At 38.6% G+C, this 12,882-nt stretch overlaps 1 protein-coding gene across 1 annotated transcript; it reads left to right on the top strand.

Moving 5' to 3' along the window:
• The first annotated feature begins 892 nt into the window (after nt 1–892).
• Nucleotides 893–11,201, top strand: EMC7 (ER membrane protein complex subunit 7). The gene is made up of 5 exons (XM_075030391.1): nt 893–1,172; nt 4,274–4,393; nt 6,417–6,555; nt 7,056–7,136; nt 9,268–11,201. Exons 1-5 carry the CDS (start codon nt 937–939, stop codon nt 9,418–9,420), a joined length of 729 nt encoding a protein of 242 aa, XP_074886492.1. The 5' UTR covers nt 893–936; the 3' UTR covers nt 9,421–11,201.
• The last annotated feature ends 1,681 nt before the right edge of the window (nt 11,202–12,882 follow it).

The following is a 12,882-nucleotide window of genomic DNA, read 5'->3' as shown; positions in this document are numbered from 1 at the left end:
AGTGCTATAAATCAAAAAGATGACGCTTTAGGCCTTGATTAAATGACCAATTTTAAGCTTTTTCTTTTGTAAGCTTTTTTGACTGTTTCCTAGAAAAAGCTTGATTACTACTCTTTGCATTATAACTATTAAGATTTAACTCTGAAACTAAAATGTCTTGATTATAAATGGATCCGTTACCAGGGACGAGCATCTACTTTTCACACATTTATGTTCTTCAGGTTCGCGTTTGTGTCCTTCAGTGTTTTAAGTAGCAAATTATCTCACCCTTTGTTTTCACTCACAAACTGAAAAACAAAGGAGCCCTCCCTCCCGTCCACCACCCGCTCCATTTCTCATCTTGGAAGGAGCGAACGGTGCGCGGGGACAGATTATCCGGCTTGCGAGCTACCGGTGCCGCAGAGTCAGAGCGAGCTCCGCAAAACGTTTTCTAGCAGCTGTGCCGCTTTTAGGGGCCAAGAGCACCAGCTGCGGGGGCGGGAGGGTCTCCGTGACAGCCAGCCCTGTCGCCTCTAGTGAGGGGCGGGTGCCCCCGCCGCCGCCGCCTTGCGGGCGCTGTCCCCGAGGTACGGGGCTTCCCCGCAGCCCGCGCGCTTGGACGCGGAGGCGGGCAGCGTCCCGCCGTGCGCAGGCCGAGACGAAGCAGCTCCGAGGGAAGCCCCGGCCGCCCGCTGCTCCGCCGCCGGCGCTCGGCCCCTGCCGCGCCTCAGCCGAGGGAAGCGGCCGCCTCACGGCCGCAGGGCTTCCGCTCCTATTCGCCCGGGCCGCTCTGTCCCGTGCGCATGCGCGCGGCCTGCGAGCCCTTCCCGCCCGCCAGGCGCGCACGCGCAGCAGGCCGGCGGCCCGGCTCTCCGGGCGGGCTGGGCGCCGGGGCCGGCGCTCGGCGCGTGCGCGGAAGCCGTCTGCCCGGTGCCGGGAGGGAGGGGGGAGGCGGCGATGGCGGCGCGGAGCGGGTCCGGCTGGCTGGCGCTGCTCTGGCTGCTGGCTTCGCCGCTGCCCGACGGCGCCTGCGGCTCGGAGGCGGCGGGGACGGCGGAGTCGCCGGGCGGCGCGGGCCCTGGGGAGCGGTTTAAGATCGAGGGCCGGGCCGTGGTGCCCGGGGTGAAGCCGCAGGACTGGATCGCGGGGGCCCGGGTGCTGGTGGACGGGGAGGAGCACGTCGGCTTCCTGAAGTGAGCGGCGGGCGGGGCGGGGGGCTTGGTCCCGGCGGGGAAGGAGGCGTCCCTCGCCGGGCTCGGGCCGGTGTCGGCCGGTGCCGCGGGTTGCCGCTCGGAGATACCCTCCGCCTCCGCGCCCCGGGCACGCCTGGCCTCCCTCCTGCAGTCGGGGCCGTAAGATGGCGGCCGGCTGTGGCAGAGGGGAGCGGGTCCCTGCGGGTTAGCGGCCTTGCCCCGGTTAGCAGCGCACAGCTGCGGAGGCGAACGCCTCGCGTCAGACTTCGGCTTTGCTTGTCCCTGACTTTGTAAGGCACTGGACACGGCCGGGCCTGCAGCGGGAACCTGTAGTGCTGTAGGGATTGCTGTTCTCAGCCTCCTGCAGACGTAACCACATCGGTGACTAAGGCCGCTGGCTTTTCATCCTTCGAAAAGGTGGAACTGAGTTTTAATTTACAAAAAACACGTTTGCATTAAATCCTGGAGGGCGGTGTTCTCGGCTTTTGCGGGTGCGAATTCTGACACTTTTTTTAAGATCCCCTCCTTAGCTAAGAATTTACTCGTTCTGGAGAAATGTTTGTGGCAAAAAGTTAAGAGTTGCAGGTATCTATTGCAGTACCTGTGAAAAACTTTTTCACTGTACCAGCGAAAGCCATTTCAAGGGATATGGCTTTATTGCTTCACACAAGATCGTGCAAATGTATGTGGAAGCTGTAAAGAATCACATTAGCAGTCTCAGGTGGTAGTAGGTATATTTAGATTAGCAAAGGATCTAGAGATAATAAGGCAGAGAAAATGTCCTCAATTAAAATTGAACTGATCTCATAGTTCGAAGAGTAGAAGCTAATTCTAAAAGAATTTTTGTAATCTTCAGTACAGTATAATACATTCCTTTTAAAATGATGTGTTAAAATGAGAAAGTTTATATGAAATTAAGATACACTATCTCATAAATACCAATCGTTTTTAATTATTCCCTCCGCAGTAGAAGTTGAACTGAACTTTGACTCTGGGAACTGTCGTTAGGTTAACACAACAGATTTTACTCTGCAAAACTTGCAAAATCTTGTCAGTGTAGTATACCTGATAAGCCAGTACAACCATGTTGTGGGAGCCTGACATAATTAGGAGCTGATTTAATAAATACCATGGAGTTGGTAAGCTTCCAAATGCTTGCTTGGAACTTGAGTTGCCTGAAATATGAGGAAATAGTCTTACCTAAGAGCATACCGTATTTATGACAGCGTAACCTAGATACCGAGCTCTATTGATTACATTAATTTGATATGTCTGTTTATAGATGTATCAAATTATATTGATATAACTTAAATCCAAGCAATATTATGTCATTTGTTCAGTTTGATAAACATCTGTAGATGTTGCGCTACCATAAGCATGGTACTTTTTGGCAAAAGTGCTTTAATGTTGGTTGGGATCTTTTTATGTCACTTGTAATGAGCACAGTACTGGATGGCAGTATATTTTTAGTAAGAACTGTGTTAGAAGAAAGAACGGTTTTCTTAAATAACAGTGATATTTCAGGCTCAGTAGAAAGACCCTTCACTTTTGGTGACAGATTTAAATGTTTGGTATATCAGGAGATATATTTGTCACCATCTCTCTGGTAGGTTTTGATTATATATTACATGGATGTCATTCCAGTTATCAAAAAGAGGAAAATAATTATTTGACACAGCAAAGCTGCTTCTTGAGTATTTCAAGAATCGTTCTCTAGTACAGGCATTTTTATAAATCTGATTGGTTTCCCCACTGTAACAAAAATGAAACTTTGTTTCTTCTAAAAATGCAGTGTAGGATAGCAGTATATGAAGTGAGAATTTGCTTTGTCATATAAATAAATCTTTAGAAAAAACCTATAATTTTATCAAAATAATACTCTAAAGAATTAAAAATTAAAAGGAAATTCCTAGGAAAACATCCTTACAGCAGTTGCAGTACAAGATAGTGTAAGCATTCATGGAGGTTCAAATCATCACATAAAGTATTAGTGAAACCCATCTACACAGTACTGGTTATATGCTCCTGTCTCTGTGGTGGGACGGTCCTTAAGTGATATACATCTTTGAGAGAGAAAACTTGTGTGAAGGACGTAAGGACAAAATTCTTTTTGAGGGTTCGCTTTTACGAGGGTTCATTTATTATTTTTTTTTCCTGATGCAAGTTTCTAATGTATCAGGTTTTATTACTTTTTTTATCTCTTTGAACAACTTTTTTTGTCTTAACTTTGAGTCTTATTTTGTAGGAGAGGTGTCTTTTATATTAATTGTAAAAGGCTAGGTAACACTAAGTTTTTCTTCCTGGAAACTTCTGGAAGCATGTAGGAGGAAAACTACAAGCTTCTGTACTTTTAATTTAATAGCAACTGGTGCTGAAGCTTTCAAGTATCCTTTTACTAATATTTTCACCAAATATTGAAGTTTCGTGTTTTAAAATGCAAGTAGTCTGTCTAAAAATCCCTTCTGTGGATATGTTCAGAGCTCTTTGTTTCCTTATTGTTGTGATAGAGCTTTCCAGCGTGGGCTAGTCCTAAAGGGAGCAATTAAAAGTAAAAACCTCTATTTTGCAATAAAGGCACAAACCGCAATTTTTGTGCATTGCGAGTCATCTCTAATATCTACCCACGCTATGTAGGATGTCAGTTTGGGGGGTTTTTTTGCTCCCAGCAGAAGTATTGAAGCAAAGTAAACTTCATTGTGTGCGTACTGAAGCAAAGTAAACTTCATTGTGTGTATTTCAGAAGGAGAAGGAAGGTGTAAGTCGATTCTGCCATCATTTGAATACATGAAATCTAACCATTTCAAATCTTACTTTGGCTCTTAAATTATTCCTCCATCAAGACAATAGCTTGAGGGCATGAGAAAATCTTTAACGTAAATGGTGATTTCTGCTACTGTTGTAGCACACATTGATGAATGACCTCAAGGGGCTTGATATTATGAGTGCTGAGCAATTTAAATTTTCCTTTTGGTCATTGTTATTGTATTAAGATTTATAATATTAAATGATACTATTACAGTTTCTTCTTTAAAACAAATAAAGCACCCTCTCTTGTGTATTGGAGCATATTGAAATGTAGTGGAACTTACTGTTTTTTTCAGGACAGATGGAAGTTTTGTGGTTCACGATGTACCTTCAGGATCTTATGTAGTGGAAGTTATATCCCCTGCTCATAAATTTGAGCCTGTGCGAGTCGACATAACGTCAAAAGGCAAAATGAGGTGAGCCTTTCCTGATTTGCTTCTGTATTGATCTATTAACTATGCCTGACAGCACAGTATAAGAAGTAATATAGACAGTACTGTAGATCTCATGTTCCATTTCAGGTCACGTTTCAGCTTCTTTTAACATCACTTCTGGGAGCACATTTCTTAAAATCCAGTCTGATTTCTTTCTTTGTTTCATATGTATAGCCTTAAATAAGAGGAAATGGATAAAAAGAGTCCTTTTACTTGTTTACTCTTGTTATTTTCTTATGCAGCTATCCTGAAATAAAATCTAGTGAATTGCTTTATCTTTTGCCAATACATTTTTTTTTCTTCTTCCCTTTTTCCTTTCTTTTTTGGTAAATGTTCTGTCAAGACTTGGAACAATGAAATTCTAATTCCAAATTCCAAAAAATTTATGTTACGCTTCCATAAGATACTCCTTACAGTTACTGGCAAATGCTGTTGGTTGCCAGCCTGCAGTATTTCTGTAGCATTGTTAGCTATTTTTTATGTTATGGCCAGATAACGTTATCTCTAACAACTATAACTGTGCATCTGTAACTGCACACTATTCAGTAAGTAATACAGAAAAATGCCTATCCTATCTAATAAGGTGATTTTCATTTAAATGAATATGTTTGTAGTTCATTTTTCTTTGTTCAGGCGCACATGTAGTATCTTAACTTCCAGTTTGTCTTTTACAGTATCTTATAAAATATGCTATTATGTTTTAGGAGTACAAACATCAATAAAAACACTGCAGCAGTATTTTTAGGGAAGGTTAAAAATTGAAATCTCAAACTGAAAACAGTGCAAACAGTCTGTTTATTATAATAATAGCACGATTTTGCTTAGATTTTTTTCAAGCTTTATGAAATTTTTATTTTTGTATTTTGTTAGGTAGTATCTCATTGGCAACAATCAATATGTAATAAATACAGAAGGAACTTGGTGAAATAGACACAATAGTGTGTATAACCTCTGACTTAGCACTGTTTGGTGTCTGAGAACTAGAGGTAACAAATCTGACATTTAAGTAAACTACTAGGGTATGTCTGCAGAGCAAAGTACCAGTGGGCTTGACATCTCTACCAGTCAAACAGGTAGGAACTATAATGAAGAGTACAGCTGGGAGATGCATGAAAAAATGTGATACACGGGGTAAAACGTCAACTGGGCTTTTCTAAGGGAAGTTCTGTCTTAAAAATACTGAAAACAAAGAAAAAGACAAAACAGCATGTGGATAACGGATGTGTTTGATAAAAGCTACTTGAAAATCTCAAAAGCTTTGGAGGAAAATATGTAGTTATAAGGTAGGAGGGAAGGACATTCTGTGGATGAATATTTGGTGAAAAATTCAGAAGGAATAAATTATTTCTCTTGTAATGGGCAGAAGTCATGCCTGGAGTTGCTCAAGGCGGGTAAGTATTCATAAATCACGAAAAATGGGTGAAGAGTGACAAAGTTAGATGATAGTACCAAGTAACTAAATACTAGGCCCAAGTGAAGAATACTAGTGAAAAACTATCAAAAGACCTTGTAAAGTAAAAAAGACTGACATTCAGTGTTGATAAATGCAAATTATGATAAATTGCACTGCGGGGAAAAGGTAGTATTAACTTCATATATAACTAAATAATTGTTGCCCAGAGCAAACTCTGCTTAAGCTACGCTACACTGTTCAAAGCTGTACCTTCTCTTTAAACATTGTTGCTTTTCTTGCTGGTTACCAAGGTGAGAAAAAATGTTTTGCAGAAGTCACATTTGAAAAAATAGTTCTGATGTTTCTGATCTGCAAGTCTGTTTTCCATATCAAGCCTAATAGCTAGCCTGGAAAAAGGTAAAGTATCATTTGATTCCATAAAGTATGCTGCTGAGAGAAATTAGTTTCTGAAAAGTGAAGCCTATCTGACACTGCCTCGCAGATGGTTTTGTGTGTAGTCTGTTATTAAAACTTTGGAATATTATTAAATTACCATTATTATTTGTTAGAGATTGTATTTATATTTTTAATTATTTACATTTTGCTTATTAGAGCAAGATATGTGAATTACATTAAAACCTCTGAAGTTGTCAGGCTGCCATACCCACTGCAGATGAAATCTTCTGGACCTCCTTCATACTTTATAAAGAGGGAATCTTGGGGATGGACAGATTTCCTCATGAACCCTATGGTGCGTACAAGCAACACACAAAGGTTAAAAGTATGCTAAGGATCCAAATATAGCTATCCTTCAGAATACCGGGAGTAAAACAATTGAGAAAACATGTGCACGCTTTGCTCTTCTGAGAGGATTGTTTTTTCTTTGGTTTTTATGTGTTTACAAATAGAAGGTTTTTCTATGATGTCTCCTCCCCTATATACTCACTCCATTAACCTATGTCCTCTGAAAATAGCCCATAGTCTGGTCTAGTAGTGTGGAGATCAACATGTTGCAAGACTGTAGTTATAACAGTTGAAAGAGATAACAAGCATTTACTTTAATGGTCCAACTTTGAAATCTATTGTTTAAAACATAATACTTCCTTATCAGTTTTCTGCTGTTACTGGGTTACTGACTCAGAATGCAGTAGTTCTAGAATTCGGCTGTTTAGCTAAATCTTTATGTCAGTATGTCTAAAAACGTCTGGAGCAATAAATAAGCTGAAGAAGTATTTGCTGTTTTCTGTGTAGGTGATGATGATGGTTCTTCCATTACTGATATTTGTGCTTTTGCCTAAAGTTGTCAACACCAGTGATCCTGATATGAGACGGGTGAGTACGTTCAATTGATACAGATACAGAGAACAAAGATAATGAGATTTTAAGGTACAGAAAAGTAATAAAAACAAACCCAGACTTTTAAAGAAGTCTTAATGGGCATCATTTACTCAGTTAATACAGTGTTGCTGTTCTAACAATGAATTCTAACATTTCCAACTCATGAATTTGCTGTTAAACAGCACAACACGGAATTAAATTGCTTGGCACAGCTTTGAAAGTATTACAGTATGAATGGTGTTTTCCTGAGTTTTAGAGCAATAAATATGATTTCTCAAAGGCTATTTTTTTCTATAGATTTCCAATGCACTATGCTTAAGCCTAGCACTTTGGGTTTAGACATAATTTAATAAGCATCAGGTGTGATGAGAAGAGTATGACGTGGGGTTCTTTTATCCATCAACCTAAATCACATAGTTTACAAGACTGTTAAATCCAGATGTCACAATAGTGTATATGATATGGAGTCTTAATGTAGTCAGTAAATTATCTGATTTATTGTCGTTTCATCATGCAAAATACCGAATAGCAGAAGGCTAGGACAAAATGGAGATTCAAGGTGTTTGTTAAATCTTTTTGTATTTTTAGAAGTATTCCTTGTCTGTCTTGGTGGCTGCTTTTTGAGGGTTTTGTTAATTTAAACTCCTTTTCCTCTAAATGACCACTGTCTTCAGTAGTACTTTATAGGTGTCTGAGTCGTCTTTTTTTTTTTTTTTTTTTTTTTTTTTTTAAGTAATACCTATAAAAAGCATAGCAAAGCTATGTAATGCTTTTTTGGCTTTAATTTTGATTGAAAATATGATAGAAAGATATACTAGATATCTGTGGCATGTTCTTCAAACCAAGCTGAACTTTAGAAGTTGAATTTTAAAAAAATCACTTATTCCTTACTTTTTTCACTGATCTGACACTGCTTACAGACAGGCCATTCTGATGGTAAACCATCAGAACTTCTGATGATTTAGTTGTTACTAGCTGACTGATGTGACTTGTTAAGGAGAAATTTTAAGTTGAAGGAATCTTGCTTGTAACTTAAATTAAAGAATAGGCGAAGGTAGTTTTTAAGAATTCGGTTGTAATGGCATTCTCTAGATGACCATGTATTAAATTCTTAAGTGTATATCCATACTTTCTCCAGTTTTCTTGTAGAGGTTATGGAGCTCGTATTACATTTTTCAAGTTAGCTTGTTTTTTTCTTTGTGGAATCAGCACAGTACTAGTTTATACAGAAACTTAATGATTTAGTTACTGTGCTTGTTGTAGAGGCATTAAGTACAGATGTAGTATAGATGCAATAGTAACGAAGGCTACCGTAACAGCTTTTGCTTTGTTTGTACCTTGAAGACAGTTAAAGCTGTATCATGCTGAATGGTAACCAGAAGAGCAAGGTGACAATCCCACATTAAATTGGCAATTACTATAAGTGTTATCACATTGTAGATGTGCAGTTCAGCTGTTGTATGCATTAAAAGTACTTCAGGATTTGTTTGTTTTAAACCATACTAATCAGTCTTGTAGAGCCACTATGCTAAACTCTAAAGTTACGTTAAGCTTAGCTGGATATATGGTCTCCTATTAAAATCCTTCCTTTCATGAAACAAAGAAAACTTAGCTGCTGTACGCTAATAGCTTGATGTTACAGAGTAGGGCAATAAAAATATCTAATCCCTTCAAACAGCTTCCAAAATTTTTTAGATTTAGCATAAATAATACTAATTTGAAAATACAAAAGTATGTGAAATCTGTAAGATCACAGATCTGAAAATCTAAACAAAAGCTTAAATTTTAAAATGGAGGAAAGTAATGCTGAAAATAAATAATGGCGGTTTTTTCTTTTAGATTTTTTTTTTTAATTGGGTGGTTGCCCTGTAAAACTGCTTAAGACATGGTTACCTTTTTCCGTACACCAGTGCTTTTAGTTTTGGGGTTTTATGTTTCTGTGTGTAGCTGGGCATTTGGCTGTGGTTGCATAAAAATATGTAGCAATATGTACCCTGGAGGACTACAAATAGTAAAACAGTATTTGGGAAGATCTGGCATCTTCCTGATATGATCTTTCAACTGATGCCTTAGAAACAGCCAGAACTGTTATGAGCTATTGAAGTTATCTAATCTTTGCACACAGGAAATGGAGCAATCAATGAACATGCTGAATTCCAACCATGAGCTGCCAGATGTCTCCGAATTCATGACGAGACTTTTCTCTTCAAAATCTTCCAGCAAGTCTGGTAGTAGCAGCAGTAAAGCAGGGAAAAGTAGTTCTGGAAAAAGGAGGTAGTTAAGTCTTCCTCCTAAGCCTGAGTTTGCACAACTGTTTGTTATGTGGTATCATGTTTATTTGTCTTGAAAGATCAAAAAGCCACTACTGTAAACTTTAATCAGGCACAAAACACGGTATGCTACAACTGTGGTGTGTAGCTTTTTTTAGTCTATATAAGCTGTTTTGTACTTGACGGTAAGCAAAAGAGGACATGGCTTCAATACTGTATCTGTATAAAGTTACTGATGATACTGAATTAACTATATTGTTCTGTAGAGAATTATTGTAAATTATATGATGTGCTAAACTGTAATGAATGTCTTAATCATAAGACAATGTATAAAAAAAATTCAAAGATAACAGAAGTGGAGTTCAGTCTTAAGATGGCTTTAATGTTTTATACTTGCTATTGAGTTCTGAAATGAACAAATTCTCCTTTCAAAATTGAGTTGTGGGTTTACTGAGTATGTCATTTGCTTTATCAGCTTGTTGTACGTGTTACTTATAAAATGATTTTCTTTTACATTGTTTGCTGTCTGTACACTTTAGTTCATGGACTTTCCACTTTTTATTGCCCAGTTCGATTCTGATCTACTTTCTGCTAAAAACTCTGGGCGGGGAAGAAATGCAAAGCATCCTGCATCAGAAAGTCTTTTAAGCTCTGTTAAGTTAATTAGGAATCCAAGGTATCTATGCAACATGATGAACATTTATCTTGGATCTTCCCTTTCTAAATCACATGTATCGCTTCTGCAACACTTCTGGTTCTTAGTTTTCTGTGTGCTGTGCATTCATCTTATCAGTGGTATGATTTGAGGCCAAATACAGAACAAAATGTTTAAAATGAAAGAAAAAAACCAAAAAGGATAGTAGGAAGGTAAATCCCACTCATTTTTTAAATTATGTTCCAAAGTATATGGCTGTCTCTAGGTATGCTAAGTCACTGGCAGAACTTTGAGCATACCTGTGTGTCTGTAGTGCAGTATCTTTTCAAGCTACCCAGTAACTTTAGAGAAAAGTTGAAAAAAATTGTTCTCCACTGGATGAACATTTGCAAATTAAAATGACAGCAACACCTGCCAAACCCCATTAGTGACTGTCCATAAATTTGTTTTGTTTTGTTTTAGCATAAATGCTGTTCCTTTCTATTTTTACAACTGCTAACTTCTTAGGTAACAGTATCCATGCAGTATGGGTAATGTATATCTGATTCCAAAAATGGTATTTAACATTCACCTAAAGTATACCTGAAGCGTTTATTTGTTCTGCCAAACACTTAGGAGGGCTATGAATTGTCTTAGATTACATACTTAGAAGTATGCTATGAAACAAAAGCTGCAAAATACTAAGTACTCGTTCATAGGATTAAGTCAACTTTTAAGATGTTGGAGAAGAAATAAACGAATGGGTTTTGGACAATGAAAGATTTCAGTCTTTGCAAAATAGGCTGCACATTTTTGGTCTTGTTTTTTGTTTTGCTTGAATGGTCTTTTTGGTTTGTATATTAAGTGAAATACAATAGAGACAAGAGGATATTTGGATATTCTTGCCAGAAGGATTTACTGAAATGAGTGTCATGTTGCCTTTGCAAAAAACAAACAAACAAACAAAAAAATCAAAAAACTCCTCTTTCAGCAGTATGTTACTGAAAAATTCATGGAGAAAATGGGGAACAGTTCTTTGAAGATGGAGCAATTAGCTTTGTTACTATGCTGTCCTGGAAAGTACAAGCCACAAGTTACTTTTGTTTAACAGTAATTGGAATGACAATTAAATTGCATTAACTTGTTTTAATCACAGTTTGTTCAGTCATTAATCATACTGATGCATTTTTCCTTGTTACAAAGGTAAGAACAGCAATATTTCCACCTTCTTTCATTGTGTCTGTTCATGGTCTTGATCCATCCTTAAAGGGCAAATGGAGAATTCAGGCCATGAAATGATGAAAGTCTCTGAAGAGTTCAGACTGAAAAAATTGACAAGAATTGTAAGGATCCTATAAAACTTTGGAAGGAGCATGTGGAATATCCAACACTTATCTTTTTCTTAGAACTGATATATAAAGGTCCAGGCCATTTCTTTGTGCATCAGGATCAGATGCAGTGTACTATTTCCCTGCTTTCCTCAACAGAAAACTCTGCCCCACCCCCAGAAACCTGTTATCTGAACAATCCAAGCCCCAAAATCCTGTTCCCTAATGTTATTCCCTCAATTATGTATGTTATTCCCCTCCTTTTCAGACACCTTTGTGATAAAGCGATTTGTAGAAGTGTATTGGTCTGCTGCTGAACTAATGCTAGTTACAATGCTACCAACTTTTTTTTTTTTTTTTTTTTTTTTTAATTTAGAGCTGGAATCTGTGTGTGTCAAGTGAGAAAAGAGGTTCTAGCCAGAGTGCTTTAGTCACTTAAAGTCGCTTGGGCACTTAAAGTTGTAACGTGGTCTTGGGCTATCATAAATGCCACTAGGCAAAGCTTATTTGATAGCTTTCCTATTGCAGTTACTAGTATAATGCAAGATTGTCTTTTTGCAGAAAGAAAATGTTTGGTATAGTTCAGTTGTAATTCCTTGTCCTTATTTACAGAATTTTAGTAGCCTTTCTTCTGTGTTAGGTCTGACATCTCTCTTTTCCCAAAAAAACCAGCTGCCTTTTAGTGAGGATACTTGAGATGATGTAAGGCAGACAGTAAGTTGAAACACCTCAGAACAGAAATTAAAGATGTGCAGAATCTGGTTGGACCATAGACAAGCTGATTTCCTCATTGCCAAAAGGAGGAAGACCTGCTCCCTCAGCTTGGACTGTATAATCCTGCTGCTTTCTGGCTACAAGTTCTGGTACTTCTCAGGCTTTGCTGTTTGTTGATTTAACGAGAAATTTGTCGATATTTCTGCTAGATTTCTGTTATGTTTTAGAGAGTTAAATCAGCTCACAGAAGGATCAAATACCACAACCAGCAGAAAGTAAGCACTAGAGGCATGCAGTCAGAAGCAGGAGCTCTTCTCTGTTTCAGGCAGTGAGTGAGAATAATACAGTCAGCTCACTGCATCTTACGGATTTGTAGCCTAAGAGCTCATTTAGTCATGTTCTGAATGAGTGGGCAACTCTGAGTTTATGACAGGCTGTGTAGAAGGGAGAGGAGACCTATTTTGCTTAAGTCTGTTTCAACTATTAGTCATGTAAGATGGCCTGGAAAGTGTTTAGAACAGTTTTAAGTAATTTTATTAATTACTTCATCAAAGATGCTTCCATTCTTCACATGTAAGGAAGAAATTTGATATATAGATATCTCACCTCAATTTTAAACAAAGGAAATATTTGTTGGTGCTCTTTTTGATGAAGTAGGGATGATAATGACTCTGTAAATGGGGTGTGTATTGCTTCAGAGGGAAAGGCTAGTTTGTGGTTAAGATTTGTATTTGTGAAGAGGACTTAAAACTCTAGAATCAAGTGCCTTGGGTTCTGATGCAACTGTCAGGATT

This window comes from Buteo buteo, chromosome 6 (genome assembly GCF_964188355.1).
Source record: "Buteo buteo chromosome 6, bButBut1.hap1.1, whole genome shotgun sequence".
Classification (NCBI taxonomy): domain Eukaryota; kingdom Metazoa; phylum Chordata; class Aves; order Accipitriformes; family Accipitridae; genus Buteo; species Buteo buteo.
Note: the sequence above shows the minus strand (reverse complement) of the source record. Positions and strands in the feature narration are given on the sequence as shown.

Excerpts from the sequence above, each read along its gene's own strand:
- EMC7 (XM_075030391.1), top strand. The coding sequence starts at position 937 with ATGGCGGCGCGGAGCGGGTCCGGCTGGCTGGCGCTGCTCTGGCTGCTG. Across the intron at positions 1,173-4,273 it reads GAGCACGTCGGCTTCCTGAA|GACAGATGGAAGTTTTGTGG; the intron begins GTGAGCGGCGGG and ends TGTTTTTTTCAG. Across the intron at positions 7,137-9,267 it reads GTGATCCTGATATGAGACGG|GAAATGGAGCAATCAATGAA; the intron begins GTGAGTACGTTC and ends CTTTGCACACAG.